The sequence below is a fragment of the Scophthalmus maximus genome, chromosome 11 (genome assembly GCF_022379125.1).
Source record: "Scophthalmus maximus strain ysfricsl-2021 chromosome 11, ASM2237912v1, whole genome shotgun sequence".
NCBI classification, from domain to species: domain Eukaryota; kingdom Metazoa; phylum Chordata; class Actinopteri; order Pleuronectiformes; family Scophthalmidae; genus Scophthalmus; species Scophthalmus maximus.
Genome location: NC_061525.1, coordinates 5,544,039 through 5,562,333, shown reverse-complemented (window position 1 = coordinate 5,562,333; position 18,295 = coordinate 5,544,039). Strand labels below are relative to the sequence as shown.

The 18,295-nt window shown below is 45.1% G+C and overlaps 2 protein-coding genes and 1 long non-coding RNA gene across 5 annotated transcripts in view; 2 read left to right on the top strand and 1 right to left on the bottom strand.

Annotated features, from left to right (window-relative positions):
* Positions 1-10,408, top strand: part of LOC118294487 (spectrin beta chain, non-erythrocytic 4-like) — a 67,555-nt gene extending 57,147 nt beyond the window's left edge. For both annotated transcript variants that reach the window (XM_047335637.1, XM_035621651.2), the window contains 6 exons: positions 194-1,227; positions 1,406-1,466; positions 1,863-2,122; positions 5,299-5,469; positions 6,157-6,199; positions 6,325-10,408. In XM_047335637.1, the coding sequence (XP_047191593.1) occupies positions 194-1,227; positions 1,406-1,466; positions 1,863-2,122; positions 5,299-5,469; positions 6,157-6,199; positions 6,325-6,660 (1,905 nt within the window). In that variant the 3' untranslated portion in view covers positions 6,661-10,408. The remainder of the gene's footprint in view (positions 1-193; positions 1,228-1,405; positions 1,467-1,862; positions 2,123-5,298; positions 5,470-6,156; positions 6,200-6,324) is intronic.
* On the bottom strand, positions 1,224-12,090 carry LOC118294587. 2 transcript variants are annotated; one of them, XR_004788037.2, is made up of 7 exons: positions 11,956-12,090; positions 10,391-10,514; positions 9,421-9,571; positions 9,162-9,327; positions 8,217-8,283; positions 1,857-2,102; positions 1,224-1,442 (listed from the first exon to the last, which is right to left on the bottom strand). It is a non-coding gene; the product is annotated as an uncharacterized LOC118294587 (long non-coding RNA). The 2 variants fall into 2 exon arrangements; XR_004788039.2 differs by having other exon boundaries at positions 9,421-9,568.
* A 1,406-nt stretch (positions 12,091-13,496) lies between these two features.
* LOC118294513 (oocyte zinc finger protein XlCOF6-like) lies at positions 13,497-18,281 on the top strand. Its single transcript, XM_035621652.2, has 4 exons — positions 13,497-14,114; positions 14,777-15,111; positions 15,421-15,490; positions 15,824-18,281. Exons 1-4 carry the CDS (start codon positions 13,691-13,693, stop codon positions 17,437-17,439), a joined length of 2,445 nt encoding a protein of 814 aa, XP_035477545.2. The 5' UTR covers positions 13,497-13,690; the 3' UTR covers positions 17,440-18,281.
* Positions 18,282-18,295: the final 14 nt, after the last annotated feature.

Below are 18,295 nucleotides of genomic sequence, written 5' to 3'. Positions count from 1 at the left end.
AGGAGAAGGTTTTCTGCAGAAATAGCCAGGGTGTAAGTTCCAAAACTCTGCAATCATTGACTAAGAGCTGAAGATTTCCAATTTAAGAGATATTTGCATAAAATATTTAACATCATATGCTTGTGTCAAAGTCCTGCATGGCTGTTGTTCCCAAAGTTTTATTTTAAAGCTGTTTTCTGTGTTTTTTCTGCAGGTAGAAAAGTTGAAAGCAGAGCAAAGTAAACTACCACCAACCCCTCTGCTGGGTCGTAAAGTCTTCCTGGACCCCCAAGATGCCTCACCCAGTCCATCCACTCTCCCCCGCCTCCAAATCTCCCCCGTTATGAGACAGACCATCTATGAACAAAACGTAGCCAGTTCACCTCCCTCGCCGTCGCCCGCCACCCCCACACCCTCTCCCTCTTCTGCGGTCCGTCGGCTGGGCTCCACAGTGGCCAGCTACACCCCTGTGATGAATGGCTCCAGCTACCGCCACACCCTTGAAGCACGGCATGGCGGCGTTTCAGGTGTGACTGCAGGATTAGTCCAGCCTGCACCTTCCTCGATCGCGTCTATTGCCACGGCGGCCATGCTAGTCTCAGCCAACCAAGCGCGAGAAAGCGTCAGCGCGCCGAAAGACCAGGCGACTAAAGCGATGACTCACCTCATGCCAGTGCAGGCGGCAAGGGAACTGGAAGAGAAATCGTCCCCATATCTAAGGCAACCCAAAATCAAACACATGGATGACCTGGTGACGCCTCTGATTATAGCGAGCCGGCTGGAGAAGGTAAGGGAGAGGGGGAAGGAGAGAGAAATCATGATGGGAGAGATAGGGACAGAGAGGGGGGAGGTGCCAGTGATGGCCGAGGTGGTGCTCCAGGAGCCGAGCCGGGAGCGCCTGCACAGCGAGCCCACCAGAGGCCCTCGGGGGTCGCGGTCCGACCCGTTGGGCCAGGCTGAGCCCCAGGTCCAGATGCATACCCACCACAGGGATCACAGGATAGAGCGGCAGCTGTCCAGCGAGCAGCTGATCCAAGCACGCAGGGACGAGCTGCCTCAGGAGCTGTGGAGGGAGCAGGCCGGGAGGCGGGAGAGGCGGACACTGGAGAGACAAACATCCAGCGAGCACGAGGGCCATGGGAGCCACGAGGGCCGGCGGAGAGAGAGGGACCGACACCGGCTGGAGAGACAGGAATCCAGTGAGCATGACACTGGGAAGGAGCAGTCAGACAAACGTTCAGGAGGAGGGTGAGACTTTGTGTGTACCGAGGTGTCTTCAGGTCGTGTGGTTTATCTTGTGTTGCATATGTGACAGTGACAGTGCAGGAAAAAACAAGCAGAAAGACTCATATCGGAATATTTTTCATCCTCAGCTCTAAAGATGAACTTCAGGGTGATTATCAAATTTGCTTCTTTATTTCCACAGAGAGAAGAGATCCACCATGGCGGAAATTGTAGAGCAGCTGCAAGAGAGAGAAGCAGCACAGGTCTGGTTTTTATTTTATATGAATTTCATTCTAATAGTGTTTGCAAATATTAAGAGTTTGAGTTAAATTGTAATTTCTAATTCTCATTTGGGAGAGATCTTTAACACAGAAATAGAAAACTAAATTAATTTCCTTCATCGTGTGTATATTTTTTTCATCAGTTCCATTATCAGTCCATGATGACGTTTCCTCTAGATTTCTTTAGATGGAAGTTTGACCTTTCATCTCCAAAATTGTTTGAACACATCACATACTGTACCTCATGGATATTCACCCTAAGAATTGGCTATCTAGACAGAAAAAACTTGGTTTTGTAGAGATTATTTGAGACTACAGTGATTTTTATTTAATTTCATAAACCTCTCCCCATCCTATCTATCCCCTGCTCACCTTCAGGCCCGTGGTGAGGTGCCCCGCCTCCCCAACGGGTTGCCAGAGAAGTCTTCCCGTCTTGACCGGCCTCGAGCTCGGGACAGACCCAAACCACGGCGCCGACCGCGACCCAAAGAGCCAGGAGAGGCGACGACACGGCGGTCGAGGTCCGCACCGGCTCAGAGTAGCCCAGCAGTCCCGCAGCCGCCAACACACACCGCACACCACGAGGGCTTCCTTTTCCGTAAACTGGACATCGAGAGTCTGAAGAAGAGCACCAACAGGTGGGTGTGCAGGGTCATAATAATAATAATCATAACACATGGAGAAGATGATAGGAGTCCAGGTGAAGGAGGATGGACACTGGTGTCATGAGTATTAGAATTGTGCTTGGTCAAGTAGTATTTGAAAGTAATGCTTTCTTTTACATTTTACAAGGATTTCAGAACTATATTGTTGCTAAATTAAAAAAGATCTCGTCTTAACTGTCCCATTCTTCAAGGACTGAAATCGAGTTAAAGTATTTTCAAATACTGTTTGATTCATGTCGGCGACAGCACATGTATTTGTACCTGCCGCTGTCGGTTACTCATGACACCACGGCCCACCTCCCTCCCCCACCCTCCTCCATTTCCAGATTGGAAAGCGATGACAGGAGCATGTCTTAAGCATGCTGAGCTAAAGAGATGACACACTTTGCTGACACATGTTGAGCAGATGCATGACTGACTCCAGCTCAGGTCATGACACGTGTTGCCTCATTGTGTGGGTTAACGTGATAGGGACAATACTCAGCGGGCATCCCTCATGCTTATCTTTCAAACTGCCTCGCAAAATTATTGATTTATTTGGCAGCACTGGTAGTTTCTGGGCTTGTAGTTGTGTAGATTAGTCCACATTTGAGCTAATATCTCATAAAGAAACACAATCATTGATAATGGCACCATGAGACTCATATCAGGCTGGAACTTCAGAATATTTGATGTATGTCGCCTCTCTGTTACACGAACAGTTACATGAATACAAACGGCAGCTCACAGAAATCTCACCGCATGTGGAAACGTCATGCATGATGCTTACGATGCCTCCTGATCCAGTAGAAGTGATTGGCTGGCTAGCGGCGAGAAAGTACTGATAGTGTGTGTGCACACACACACACACACACACACGCACACCAGCTTCCACAGATGACTGCCCTGCTTCCTCTGGAGAGACAAGGATGGCAAAGTTTCTCTCTCTGCACTGCCCTCTAGTGGCTGGACTGACCACGCACAGCTATAACGCTCATCCCCTTCTGGCTAAGGATGAGTCCCACGCATGTGTCCACTCAGGACAGTGGATGAATATCTCGTATGTACATGCCCCGTTATGTACATGGCAAGGTAACGCACAATCCTGGATGGCTGAAATCTGTCTGAATCTCCAAGCGAGCTCCTTGAACGACTTGTTACATTCTCTCTTTCTGATTGGAGGGGGAGATCTGCAGGTCAGGCCCTCCGACCTTTTCCTCCAGTCAATACTGAGGAAGAGAGGTTAGTCTGTGAGGAGCGATTGAGATTCAACCTGTCTCTGTTACATAGCTACATGACAAGACACCGGGGATATTTATGTGCACATTATTATTCTGGTATTATTCAGGATTACCAAGTGTTCCCTGTGATAATATACGGTGCGTGTGAATGTCATTTACTCTCTAGCTCAGTGCATTAGAAATATAAAAATCTGTCATTTGACAATAGTAAAGTTTCACGTCACTTTTGGCATTGAGCTGTCATTGGTCAGGATTCTTTTGTCTGTCTTTCTGTAAAGCTGAAACATGTCAAGATGTGAAACTGTAAACTAAGTCTGAACACTTTATTTTAACCAAGATACAGTTTTTTTTATTAGGGTTCGACTGCAGCTCTAATGCAGTCACAGACTCTCTATGCAGTCACAGACTCTTGAATGGTCAATATCAATCATACTGTAATAAAATCTGGAAGCCTGGAAAATCATAGTGCTCTGATGCAAGTAAAGCAAAGTCATTAACTGAAATTAAAAATAAATTAATAATGTAACCAAACAATAAATCATCTTCGGCCATAAAACCACCACCACCCATCGGAAGGCCTTAAAGTAAGAGGAGGACAAGAGTGTGAATGTGGTTGTTACCAGGGAAATAACAGCATGAAAGTTCTGCTAAATAAATATGAGATACTCACTGACTCAACAAGCCGTCAGTGCATGGCGTCCCTAAAACCTGCCTATCTCCGGTCTCTGTGGTGTATTTGTCCCGCTCATGATCACGTGTTGTCATCTCACAGCCATCTCCATAGTAAGAGTCTGTCTCTATCTGAGTATGTTCTATTTATTATGGCAGTGCATCTCACAAGATGTCTTTAAACTATAGCCCCCCCCCCCATCACTCATCTTAACAGTCTCTTTGAGAGGAGAGGTGAGAAATTCCTCAAGTCTTACGATTTAATGCGAATACATAGGATCTGTATCAAGATTGTTGTTGATGTTTCTGTGTCTGTGTTTATTATTTATATATTACTGTTGCCAAAATATTGTCAGGTTTTTCATACTGGTCAGTGAGAAATTCTAGAGAAGGTTGTGTAGTAAAACATATATATATAAAAGATGAACTACTATTTACAAGCTCACAATGAACGTTTAACCTCAAAATAATTGTTTCTTTAATGTGTCATTTTTCACTGTCACTGTCCCAATAAAGGTTCAGCATCTTACTATCATAGTTTCAAAGACCTGATTTCCCCTCATCTCCTCCTTAAATTCAACAATGATGCATCACACGCACCGTTGGTCTTCTCCAGATGAAGTTGTGTTTCTATTGTTAGGTCACAGCGGTATTTGAAATCGGGATATTAAGCTGCACACAAACAGCTTGCCCTGAATAATACCTACATTATGGGTATACGCTATTAACTGGAATGATATGTGCATGCAATCACGCTCAAATAATAAGAAAAAAAAATGCATGAACACACTTTAAATTGTGTTGCTACCAAAATGCCATTTAACCAAACTCTTCTTTCTCATTTCCCCTCTCCTCCCCGGTGCTGTTGGTGGCTCCTCTCGTCTCCTCCAAGGTAAGTCATATATAAGCCCAACACACACACACAGACTCAAAAAGTGTACGTAGCCTCCATCCGCCGTTCCCCCTCCTCCTCCTCCACCTCCTCCGTCCGTCCGTCTGTTTGTGCGTTGGTCTGTGTTTGTTCAGCAGTGTGTTTGCTCCTCCCTTCTTGGCGCCGGTCCATCCCGCCCACCTACCTGTCTGCTCTGGTCAGGTGAGTGAGGTGTTAGCTTAACAAGAGCAACTCTGCAGCTCCACCTGACTCCTCGCATCTCCCTCCCCCCCACCCCAACCACCACCCTCCCCGTTCCCCTTCCCTCCACCTTCTCCTCCTCCTCCACTCTCCCTCCCCCTCGCCCTTCCGGCCTCTCCACACCACAGCAGGTCATGGGTCAACCTGTACTGCGTGCTGAACAAAGGGGAGATGGGTTTCTACAAGGACGCCAAGAACACCACCACGGCCTACAACAATGAGCCGCTGCTCAACCTCTCCCACTGCCACTGCGACGTCACCAACGGCTACAAGAAGAAGAAGAACGTCTTCACGCTCAAGTGAGTAGCTGTACTCGTTTTTTGGACTTTTTAAACACTGGTACAAATGTCACTTCAGACGATCTGAAACCACACGTTTGTTTTTGCCTGCAATGTAACTTCAAGTAATATATTACTGTTGGTTGAACAATTGCAATTTCTCATATGTAAAACAACATTGGAGCTTCTCCGCCCCCCAGAACCAACCAGACTAGTGTGAACACAAGTTGCTATGTAATATATAAATAAATAAATATATGTATTGTAAAGTCACAATCCATATAAGCTTCTAAAGGTTCATTTCTTTTCCTCTATGTTGCGACAGATGAAGCTAGACTCGAGCACTTGTTGGAAACCAAATCACTTTATTTCAAACAAAATAACTCCAGGAATGCCTGATTCAGTTTTCTTTCATTTCGAAATAATATTTCGGTTTAGTGGAAAAACACAGGTCTTTTGGGGAATGTAGTGTTAGTGTATTTTGAGCTTGACTCCAGGATTGCAGCCTCTGTTGCTTCGCTTTTGACCCGTCTTTCTACAAAAACGTGTCTTGTGAGTCCTCCAACTTTATGGAAGTTACACGCAAAAATTTGCCGGAGTCTGGCAAGTACTGTTATCGTTCCTAAAAAGAAACATTTACTTTAAGATGATCCACTGTGTTTTGACACTACGCTGTTTCTGAGTTTGATTTCTTTCCTCGTATTGCAGAACGAAGGATGGCAGCGAGTTTCTGTTTCATGCTAAAGATGAGGTGAGACTTTGTTCTGTGTTTCTGTTCATTCTCGAAAATAACTGAAGCAGATTAATTATTTGAAGTATAAGAAACATTAACAGTAAATGACCAGTCAGCTCACCCCCACCACCCTCTCCATCCAGGAGGACCTCAAAGTGTGGGTGACCAACATCACGGCCAGTATTACAGAGCACGAGGAGATTGCCAAATGGGGTCAGCCCCAACCAACTACCTCATCCACCGACGAGGGCACGCGGCGCGACGGCAGCAAGGCTGACAACAGGTCGGAGCGCGGCGGCGAGCGCTCAGACCGGGCCGACCGGATCGAGCGGGCAGAAAAAGAGAGGGATAAAGACAGGGAGAGGGATAAAGACAGGGAGAGGGAAAAGGAGAGGGAGCGAGGCGAACGGTCCGAGCGGTCGGATCGGGGCGGGAAGTCGGACGCCAAGCGCTCCGAAAAGTCTGGTAAGAAAAAGTGAGCCTGGCGACAGATTGGTCGGCATCGAAGCGTATGAACTCCGGGTGGGAGGCGGGGCTGTAGACTGTTAGTGAACGCCCCCCTCCTTCTCTCCGCCTCCAACACTGTCAACAGAGAGGTTGTGCTTGGATGGAAAGTCACACACAGGACAGAAGGACAGACCCAGGCTCACACACAGGACGGACGGGATGGATCCGGGTCAGGAGACGTCTTTCTCCCTCTCTTTCTTTCTTCTGTGTCTCTGTGAGACCACGCAGAGTCACTGCACGCCTTCCGGCGGCTGCTTCAGAGAATCGCCACGGGCAGAGTTTCTGTGCTGCTGAACCCTGGGGCAGCGCTAACGCCAGAGAGAGACAGGACATGCATCACGTCTACTTGAAGGCTGTTACAGGTTTGCTGGGAGTTTCGATAAAAACGTAGCTCATACTGTTCGACATACTGTCTGTTATTTTCTGTGAGATGAGCTCTGTCTGTACGTGTTTCTCGTCCGTCTGTCCTATCTGTATCTGTCTGTCCATCTGTACGTTCAGACATTCTACACTATGTCTCATTTCTCCTTGGAAATCAGAAGAGAATGAAATTAAGCCAAAATGCTTCACAGACGTACAAACTTTTCGTTAACTGCTTTCTCCACCGTGTCCCATCTGTCTTTAGGTCTGGCCATGAAAAAAAAAACATGGAATTCAGATGGGTTTTACTTTGATACCAAACAACACTGACACCGCATTTATCCCATGATGGATGAAACAACACTGGGCGATACAAGAGGGAAAGGAGAAATCTCTAATCGCTGCACGGAAATTGATAGAAACACATCCAGCGGCTTGAAATCATAAACCTTAAGAAAGATCACAATGCTGAAATTTTGCTCGATTCTTTTTTAAAGTTGGAAATCTGCCTGGGAAGAGCAAATGGAGCAGCCTCCCTTTGTTAACGACAAACTAATTTAGGGTCAGAGATTTTCTCATAAAGATTTCTGCAGGACAGATGAGTCCCAGGGTGTTTAAACCTGCGACATGAAGACTCCCGATCCGCCCGGTCGCTGCCGTCCACTTCATCAGAAGGTTGATAAAGACAGATGCACAGTTCTTGGATGATTGATCAGAATGTCCATATCCCAGGGGCCTCATTCATTAAGATATTGTTTCATTTTTATTTCAATAATGTTAAGAAGATGATTGAAGAAAAACTTCAGTGTTCCTATTTTGGGTACCTGCTGAGAGATTTGTATTTTGATATCTATAACAGAATTGGTGTACTTAATTTGGAGTTACTGGTTTTATTATCAAGATCGTTTTGGCTGTGGTCGTAAGCACAAAACCTCCGCCTGGCGTGTTTTTAATGAATGAGGCCCTCGGAACAGGCCTCATCTACTCTTATTCTCTTACAACTACTAATTCAAACTACTTGATGGATTTTCACTTTGATTTATTCACACACATCTGTGGCATCCATTTTAAACAGAATTCAATTTAACGTGTGTGATTGTGTGTACTGCTGCTCTCTGCTCCCAGGGTCTCCATAGCTCTCAGGTTATTTATGTTGGTGTGTGCTTACCGTGTGCTTCACGTGTTCACATGTTTGTCCCTTCAGACGCCACCTCAGTCTTCCAGGCACATCCCATCTACAAAACACACACACACACACACACACACACACACACAGATTACAAACATGTTACACAGTGTACAAGGTCAGATCAAACTGTCTGGATCAACGTTCCGTCAGTGTAGCGTTCGACAGGAGTGAATGACGTCATAGATGAATGGAAAGTGAATGAGGCGTCACGCAGGAAACCACACTGACCAAATATTCAACAAAAAAAGGGGCTAGACTGCCTGTGAGTTGTGAGATTGCATGTTTTGCTCGGAGAGAAAATCACTCTGTCTAGAGAAGCTTGTCTTTGCTGCCCCACAGACTCTGCATCCACACAATAGTTCATACCTTCTTTCTCGTGAACGCACCACAAAGCCATGGACCACAGGGAAACGAGGACGAAAAAAAAGGGGAAAGCGAGAAAAGTCTTAGTGTAGTTGTGAATGCAGCTGGCGGATTTAGTGAAGCTCTGCTGAGCAGACTGGGGCTACTTCCCTGCCCCGGTGGAGGCATCGTGGTCACGCATTTCAAATCCTTTTTTCTTTTTTTAACTTTCAAATATGAATGCTGTTTTAATATCACTGCTGCTGTATGAAAATATTGTTTATTTCAGTTCTAATGGCTTTTGAGGTTTTCAGTTTGAGTCCAACTGAAACCAAACTGCATAACTTTTGTCATATTCTGCTACAGCCCAGGAACCAAAAGGGAGAAATTTGTATTTATATATGATTTTTGGTTTCTTGATGGCACCATATGCAGCATATTTGTTTAAAGCGGGAACAACATGCTTGACACAGGCAGAGTAGGCGGACACACAGAGAGCTGCTCAGGGACGCGCTTGTGGCGCTTGTTTCTCTTGGACAAGTGAAAACTTTGAAAACACTTCTGACGAAGCATCAATCTCACCTTTGTGCCACTTGTCCAAGTTGGTTTGCTTGTGTGGCATCTTCTTTGCCCCGTTGTGGCACGTCAAGCTGTAATGGGCTCAGTGCTGCCCCCTTAGGCCAAAGGGCAGATAACACCCACTTGTTACCCCCACTAAACGACCAAAGAGGGCAACTATGACCCCATCCTGTGCTCAAAAAAAAAAAAAAAAATCAACAAGCAACACAGAGGTGAGATTTGTTGTTGTTTTTGGATCATAGAAGAGAAGATGAAGCTTCACCTTTCGGGTTTGACAAAACAGTGGCACGGTGACACTTCCTGAGCTGTTCTCTGTGACCTTCAGGGACAGTCTTTCATGCAGATGATGACAGAGGTCCCAAACGGGGCAAAAGTTTGTCTCGTGTTGTCCTGGAGGTCAGACGCTCCAGCTGCTGTCAATCAAACAAACAAACACCCGCCTTCGGCTGCTTATAGAAATGAGGATTTCTGACAAATTTGTCCTTCTTTAAAAAATCAAAAACTAGACATTAAAAGAATGTTAAAAGAAATCGGAATTTGTTTTATATATTTTTTAGAGGTTGTTATTTACAAGGGTAAAGTTGATCATCTTCTCTGTCTCTGAAACATTGAATATTGAGGTGAGGAGCTAAGAGAATTGATTTACTATATGATTTTTTATTTTATTTTTTGAGTTGTACTTTGGGATGTTAAATTTTCTCCCGACCCGTTGGTCTGGTCTGTGTTCATCATAAATCGTGTCCTGAGAATTTGTAACTTTGTTTTCTTCTTCTTTTCTGTTGATTTCGACACTTTCAATGCATCTAAAGTAGGAGTGGATGTCAGATCAATGCAATCATTTACATGCATGTTGGACACAACGGTCGGAGTTCAAAGAATGAGAAGAACTCTCGTGTGTGAAAAGGTGACACGGCGCAGTCGTCTGCTGTCGGATTGTGACTCAAACGTCGCTGATGGATTGACGCACCTCGGTGCTGTGGGTGCGCACGGGACAGAGCGTTCCTGTACGTGGGGTACAGCACAGACGACGTCACAATCGTCTGTCACGTGAGCCTTTTCACGCTGCCGACAGCAGAAACGCACAGGCATGTGAGTTGCCATCGGGAAGACAAAGTGAGGACTGACGGCTTTTGGATGAGGCGGCAGGTGCCCTGCCTGTCTGTGTGTGTCCGTGCTGTTCTGTTCACATCGACCTCAGTCTGTCGGCCGAGATGAACTGACGAATAAAATACCTTTTGATTTATCATTAATGTGTTGGTGGTCAGTGTTTTCTTTTTTTCTCGCTGGAAACCATCGGAGAGCGTCGATGAACGTGTCTGGGTTCGGATCAGCGTTTCCTCACAGATCAAAAGATGCCTAAGAAAAATAATGATGTAAAATCTCTTGTAAATGTTATATCATATTATTATTAAATCTTCATTTATGCTTCAGCACTGATACAGATTTCCCTGATACACTTAGTCACTCAGACACAGAAACCACACAGCAGTATGCAGTAATATGAAGTATTATTTATGAGGATTGTAGGGGGAGGGGGGGGGGGGGCGAGTTCAGGAATTATTATTGTTGTTGATGATGATGATGAGCTGATACTTTATGCAACTTTTTCTTTGCACCAGGGAAGCTGCCCTGTCGCGGTTGCAGAGTTGAGGCCTGGTGGTCAGTGGTGTTGGGGATCCAGCAGGGACGCCGGATCCGGGAAACGTATGAGTTATCATATTAGGTGGAATAAAGATTGATTGATTGATTGATTTTCTTTTTTTTCAGGATCAGTTGTTTGTGAATTGACTTGTCGTGCTCTTCAGTGGGTGCAAAGTGAGTTGATAAGAGACTGGACATTCATGCTGGAGTTGAAGCAGTGAGTCCTTTCATCAGTGGGTTGATCCATATCAAATAATCTGAAACTGTTTGTTTGTTTTTGTTACCAGACGAGCCTCAATTTAGTACACACAAACACACACACACTGCCTGAGTTATATAATAAGACTTTGAACAGGGCTCAGGTGACAGTGAATGCAATCAACCTGAAGTTTCCTATTCAAATTTTTTCGATTTGTATTCCTTTAAAAAAAATCTAGCCTTTGTTCATGTGTTTCCTGATGATATTGGTGGGTGGTACATGTTGTTACACATTAATAGGAACGTGTGCAGGGCTGTTGAACTTGCATGCAGAACCGACAGTTACAGTCCTGTATGTCAGTGAACGTGACAAAGCGGCGGATTCTGTGGAGACGAGGATCTGTTATTTCAAAGTTAACATCTCTAAATTCCCCAGTTATCTCCCAGAATGATCGATGTCCCAAAAATAACTGTTGATAACATTTGCAATGTTGTTTAAATATTGTTCGAGCATCTGTCCTATGTGGGTTAGGGGGGCTAAAAGCTGTCGTCATTGGGAGTGAATCTCAGAGTTTCAGCCTTTTTATCAGAACAGCACAAGATTACAGACATTGCAATTGTTCAATTTCTGCTATACATAAAAGAAAGCGCAATCATTTTTACGTTATATTTCATCTCATAAATACCCAACAACTTTCTGTTTGGCTTTTCCCTTTTGCAGCCACCGCTGATAATATCATGTTTGTCCACTGCTAAACAGTTACTGTTACTGTGGACTTTTTACACTAACAGGCTCGTTCACTTTCCCAGGATGTAAATTAATGTTTTTTTTATTTGGTGCAGCTGGCATTGTCTTTTTGTCTCGGGATGATTTACCCAACAACAAAGATCTGGGCCAAATGGTCTTAGCATATTCTTTTGTGTCAGTTGTTTTAATTTTTCGGAGCTCCGGACTCACAGCATTCGGACAATTCACAGTAACATCACCCCGACTTTGCCTTCTTCTTTTCATCCAGTAGTCTCTATTACTGTATATCATTCTGCATGTGTTCAAGTCCCATCCCTCCACTTTACGATCACCGTTACATGCCGGGGGAAACACAAACTACCAACATGGAAAAAGGTGAATGAATGGACCAATAATGTATCAAAGGATCAAAGCCAACGGGGAATCATTGACTCTGTACAGTCATTTCTTTGAGTTGATGAATGCAGATTGTGATAATGAAAGACAATACTGGAGTGTGTCTTTTTGTGAAGCACGATGGCCAGGGTAATATCTCTTTCATTTCATCATAGATGGCACATCTTTTGTAAAAAGGCCTGTACATGTGGAGCCTGGTATGGCATGAAATGTCTTGGTGGGATTTACAGACCCACATCAGCAATCCAGTTCCAAAATAAAATTAAACAATATGAAATAACCAAAATGCCTCTTTTTTTGTTGTTGATTCTTTTTTGATGTTTACTACAGTCCATGACATAAACAACACATATCTTCATGAATAACAAAGTTAGTTTATTCCAAACTAATTTTTTATACTTCTTTAACTTAAACATAAAACACTTGAGTATATTGTGCCCGAGCTTATACCTGTATCTGTAATGCCACCATAAGAAGACTGGATGCACACTCCTTTAGACTTTGGGCAAATGTCACTAGGAACTATTGAGACCTGTGCTTCTACCAGCAGTGAATAAAGGTCAGTGTCCCAGTTTCAAACACTGAATTACATGCCAACAGATCGTACAGTGGCTCAGTGGTAAATCCTCATATCTTTGGTTTGATCCGAGACATGATGCGTTTTCTCTTGGATGTGGACCTTTGCTTTGCAGGGTGACATATGTTTAACACAGTTTAAGTAAGTATAAGCAAAGTTTATTTGATGTAGCATTTACACTGAGCAAGTCACAAAGGGCTTTACTAAAACACAAACGTATGCAATTAAACAATTAAACAGTGAAAGAACCAGATAACAACCAATTCAATAAAATATTTATAATCTTTTATGACAAAATTTATATAGATATATTTTTCCCATTTCCCCTTCATAATAAAGATTACAAAAATAAAACACGGTGATCAAAACATACTCAAATGTATTAAATGATATGTCAATTCTCTTTTATATTTATAATTAGAGGATATTACAGATAATATTTGATTTTATTATTAAATCTTGTTTATACCACAGAAGTGGGAAACACTGATCTATTCAGTCATTCAGCCACTTGACACCAAAACCAGTCAAGTTTATAATATGGATTATTGCTTATGAGGATTGTAGTGTTCAGGAATTACTGTTGCTAATGTTGATGATGAAATACCACACGTCGAAACAAGTTATTATACAAATGTGATGAAACATTATAAAATCACTATTTCGGGGTAATTATGAATTTTCTTTCCTCACATCACATCATAGTTAGTATCACCTGTTGACTTTTACTAGGGTGTCTGGTGCTTTTATTGTGAAATGTAGACGTGATGCCGGAAACGGATGTGCAACGCGGAATGTTTTCCCGGTGCACAGGTCGCCATGTCAGAGGACAGTAGTGTAGCCTGAACACGGAAGGAATAGCGTTAATGTAGTTTAAAAGACGACCGACTTCAATTTAAATTACACTTTAGAAGTTAAAATGCGTCAAGTGCTGCACTACATCGCCGGCTGAGCTTTAAATTTGAGGGGAAAATGGAGGCGAAGTTCGGCGGCGAAGTGGCGGCGGTAGTGGAAGTCGCCATCCGGGCGACGGTGTCAGTGTTCAGGGATGTTTGGGCGAAAGAGGCGCCAAACGCCGCGGAGTGGGAAGCGGCGACGTCGGACGAAATGCGCGAGATAGAGAAGAGTCTGGTGGCTCAGGTCCACGACGTGTTCGCGGAGTTCTCCGCGCAGCTGCGCGAGGAGAACGAGGCTCTGCGGGCCAGAGTGGAGCAGCTGGAGGACGTGCTGCAGAGGAAAGCCGGCCAGCTGGAGCAGGAGCTGGAGGCCAGGGTGGGTCAGCTGGGCAGGGAGATGCAGCAGCTGGAGAAGGAGCTGAAAAGCATCGGCGAGGGGGGCAACAAGGCCCGGGGGGCCGGAGGGGACCACGTCCTGCGGCCAGACGGCTCACTGACAGGTGAGGGGCCGTGAAGGCACCAACCGACCGACCAATCGGTCGTTTCTTCGATGAGCACGTGAACGTCATCGCATGACGACTCTAAGGAACGTGAACTGTGACTGAAGTCACTCACCTCTCAGACTGTGAGCTGCAAGTAGTCGACAGAACTCTAACCATCAACTATTACGATGATTGATTTGTCGTTTTCAAAACTTAAATGCCAGACATTGACCAGATCCAGTTTGGTGATGAGAGGATTTGCTCGCGTTATAGATTGATGTGTAGTTTTTGAACCTGTGGTCGAACCTTCAGGAAACACTGACACACATTTTGTTCCCCCGGTTTTCTGCTATTTTATTGACGTGATTAATGAAGAAAGTAACTGGCATTTCAAATGTCCAATCATGAAAATATTCACAAGCGTAGCATTATGACATCAGTGTGTCAAATGCAGATGTAGTTGCAGTTGTGTTCATTCCATAAAATGTTAGAGAATAGTGAAGAAAACTTTTTTAAATGGCTCTTCTGTTTGCTATCTTTGTTCAACCAACAGCACAAACCCCAAAGATATGTTTTAGACGTAGAAAGTGTAGCTGGGGTTCTTTTCCATGTATGCGGGTCAAACCAGATTGATATCGAGGGAATGTCTCTCTTGTCTTTTGTCTTTTAAAACCACACAGGAGCGCCGGCAGTGCCCGTCTCCACCATTGAAGCTGCCCAGACGCCTGCTGCCCCTCGGGATGCCGCCTCCACCCAGAACCCTCCACCACGTTCCGCGGTGGAATCGCCAACTGTGCAGAAACCTGCAGCAGTAGCTCCCACGGTGTCTGTGGGCAGAGTTGGCTCCGCTCCCACCGTGCTGTCGGCGGGTGCCAACCAGGTCAGGACGGCGGCCGTCTGTGACACGACAGGAACGACGCAAGTCACCCTCAAACCAGAGGCCTCGCCGGGGTCGGCTCCTCAAAATGTCCCCGGTTCAAACTCCAGCGTGGTCAGCGGTCTCGCCCAGCAAAAGGTCTCGAGTTAAAACTTTGTTTTGTTTGTCTGGGAGCAAATGTGTCTTGAGAAATCTGAAATTTATATCATCTCGCAGACGACACAAGTTTGGACCAGACTGTTCTTAATACTTAATCTCGGTGGAGTTTATTTCCCATGCTGGTGGAGATGCAATATGTGTGTTTAGGACAGTGTGAGTTTAAACAAGTCTCAAATGTTTCTAGTGTAATGCTGACAAAACGGTCACTGTTTGGGTTCTGATTGCATATCAATGCATACAGCTAACTTTTTAAATTTAAACCCCAAATTATTTCCTTATGCATCACAGAAAGCTGTGGAAGAGGCACCTTCGGGGAGGACGAGGAGAATGAGGAGACCAACTTTTAAAATTGAAATGGGTAAGATTATATTCCAGCCTGTTGCTTTCATCATCCCCTGGTATGAAGCATGAAGATATAGTGACCAGTATGTCTGTCTGTCCGTCCGTACATTTGTAATCATTTTGTTTCTGGAGCAGAACTTGAGAAAATTGTTCATCAGACAGTGAAGTGGTGCCCTTTGATATGCTGAGAGTAACTGCAAGCACCAAAGTGTTGTATGTGCCCGGGGGGATACGTCATCTCCTGATGAAGGAGCTGGAATAGGTTGAGGATGCCTCTACCTTCGCTATTAAATTAAAATCTTCAAATAATATCTGACTAATTCTTTGTATTTTCCCCGTCCATTTTCAGCTTCCACTGACAACGGCACTGGAGAGAATACAATCAAGCCAGGTGACAGGCTTGGGAATAAAGATTCGCTGGCGGCGAAGCGTTTCTTTTGCGAGCATTGTGACGTTGGTTTCCACATGAAAAGTGATTTGAACAAACACATGAAGGTCCACACGAAGCCATTTCCTTGTGACCGGTGTGACAGGAGCTTCATGCTGAAGAAGTCGCTGGAGAATCACCTTTTGCGCCACGAGGTGAGCAAAGTCCCCCGGCCCTTCCCCTGTCCACAGTGTAAAAGATCGTTCCGGAAAGAGCAGTCGCTCCAGAATCACCTCAAGCGGCACCAGCAGTTGAAGCCGCCGAAGCCTTTTGTCTGCGACCAGTGTGGGAGAACTTTCAGAATCCAGCAGTCTCTGGAGAACCACCTCTCGCGCCACGAGAAGTGGAAGAAAATCCTGAAGTGCCACCTTTGCGACAAGACCTGCAAGACTCCAGTCCAGATGAGGTGTCACATGTCCGTGCACTCGGAGGAGAGGCCGTTCAGCTGTGATAAATGCGGCAAGGAGTTCAAGAGCAAAGACACTCTCCGCTTCCATCAGATGGTTCACACGAAAGCCAAAAAATACCAGTGCACAATGTGCGAGGAGACTTTCAAATATGCCCACTCCCTGACGGTGCACAAGAGGAAACACACCGGCGTCACCCCGTTCACGTGCACCGTGTGCAACAGGTCGTACCGGACCGGCACCGCGCTGAAGAGGCACAGCATCGTCCACACAGGGGAGAAACCATTCACCTGTCACATATGCGGAGCAAGGTTCAACCTGAACAACAACCTCAAGAGGCACCTTCGCATTCACACGGGTGAGAAGCCGTTCACCTGCAAGGATTGTGGCACGAGCTACTCGGACAACAACAAGCTGAAGGCCCACATGCTCGTCCACGGTGCCAGGAAGCCTTTCATGTGTGACCTGTGCGGGAAGACCTTCCTCTTCAACTGCAGGCTGCTGCTGCACCAGAAGTACGTGCACGTCGCCAGGAACGAGGAGGCCGACGGCGCGCAGAGGTTTTTGCAGAGCAGACAGAGAAACAAGTCTCTGGTTAAACCACACAGTTGCAAAATCTGCCTACGGGGTTTCAGCTCCTCATACGCCCTCAAACTTCACGAACGAGGCCACAGCGAGCACAAGGAGTTCAACTGCGGCATATGCGGAAAGTCTTTCCACAACAAGTACTCTTTCGGCTACCACCAGAGAAGCCACGCCGGGGAGAAGCCCTTCGTTTGCGACGCATGTGGGAAGAGGTTTTTCCATGCTGGCAGCTTGAAGCAGCACGAGCGGATTCACACCGGTGAAAAACCGTACAAGTGTGATCAGTGCGGCAAGGCCTTCCGGACCGACGGCAACTTCTACAGACACCTGCGCATCCACACGGGCGAGAAGCCGTTTGAATGTGTGCACTGTCACAAGAAGTTCCACCAGTCCAACCAGCTCAAGTCCCACCTGCAGATCCACACGGGGCAGAAGCTGTACTCGTGCCAGCAGTGCGGCCAGGGCTTCTCCGACTCGAGGCAGCTGAAAAAGCACAGCTGCGACGGGACGTGCCATGGCGTGATGGCCACCAGTACGCTTAGCTGATGGTAGATCATGTGTTAACGTGATGACGTCATTAATGAAGGAGCAGTGGGGGGAGAATACTTACTAAATTACATGATATTACTCGGCCGAACAAGAGAGACACTGACAAAAATAACTTTAAGTTTCATCTTCATAATCTGTTGTTAAGACCTGATTCAGCTCACAAAGTTAATTTTTTTGAAAAGGAAATGCATCTGTTCTGGTTTTTGGAAATATTTTTGAGTTGAGCTAGTTGTCGTCATATTATTTCAACACTTTAGTTCTGGTGACTCACTTGTTACTAAAACTATATTTGATTAAAGGGATCAAACAACAGGAAGTAATACAGAGTTTGATTAACAGTAGTGGCAGCTCCACTTAAACCCAGAGCATTAACAGTCGGGTCAGCTGCCTTGTTTGTGGCATTTATTAGTTTTTGGTTTGTTTGGGGGGATTTTTTGCTTCAGGTACCCCAAATGTTAACAACATTACTGAAAATAGTTAGGGTTGTTAAACTTTATCTAGGACCTTGTGGCCATTCAAACACCTGAAAATTACACACGTGAAATGAGGTGTTGAGATAATTGTAAATATTGTGAAGATAATAAATGGCAGTTTGTGAGGAGCTGAAAGCTATTTCTCTTAACCAGCTGAGTTGATGTCGAAGTCAAAATAAAGGTCATGTTCTGTTGTTTTGAAAGATTTCATAACTATTTTTATGTTAATTTATGTTATGGGTTCACGATATATTCAAAATGTAATTAATTTCCAGATGAAAAATGAAGTCTACAGTCGTATTCTATGGCCGTGTGCATATTTTCTTTGGTTTGTTACTGCAATTAAACTAATATCTGCAATCGAAACAACGTTGACTTTT

Coding starts and splice junctions, on each gene's coding strand:
- LOC118294513 (XM_035621652.2), top strand. CDS start 13,691: ATGGAGGCGAAGTTCGGCGGCGAAGTGGCGGCGGTAGTGGAAGTCGCC. Junction 14,115..14,776: donor GCCAGACGGCTCACTGACAG/GTGAGGGGCCGT, acceptor AAAACCACACAG/GAGCGCCGGCAGTGCCCGTC. Junction 15,112..15,420: donor GCGGTCTCGCCCAGCAAAAG/GTCTCGAGTTAA, acceptor TATGCATCACAG/AAAGCTGTGGAAGAGGCACC.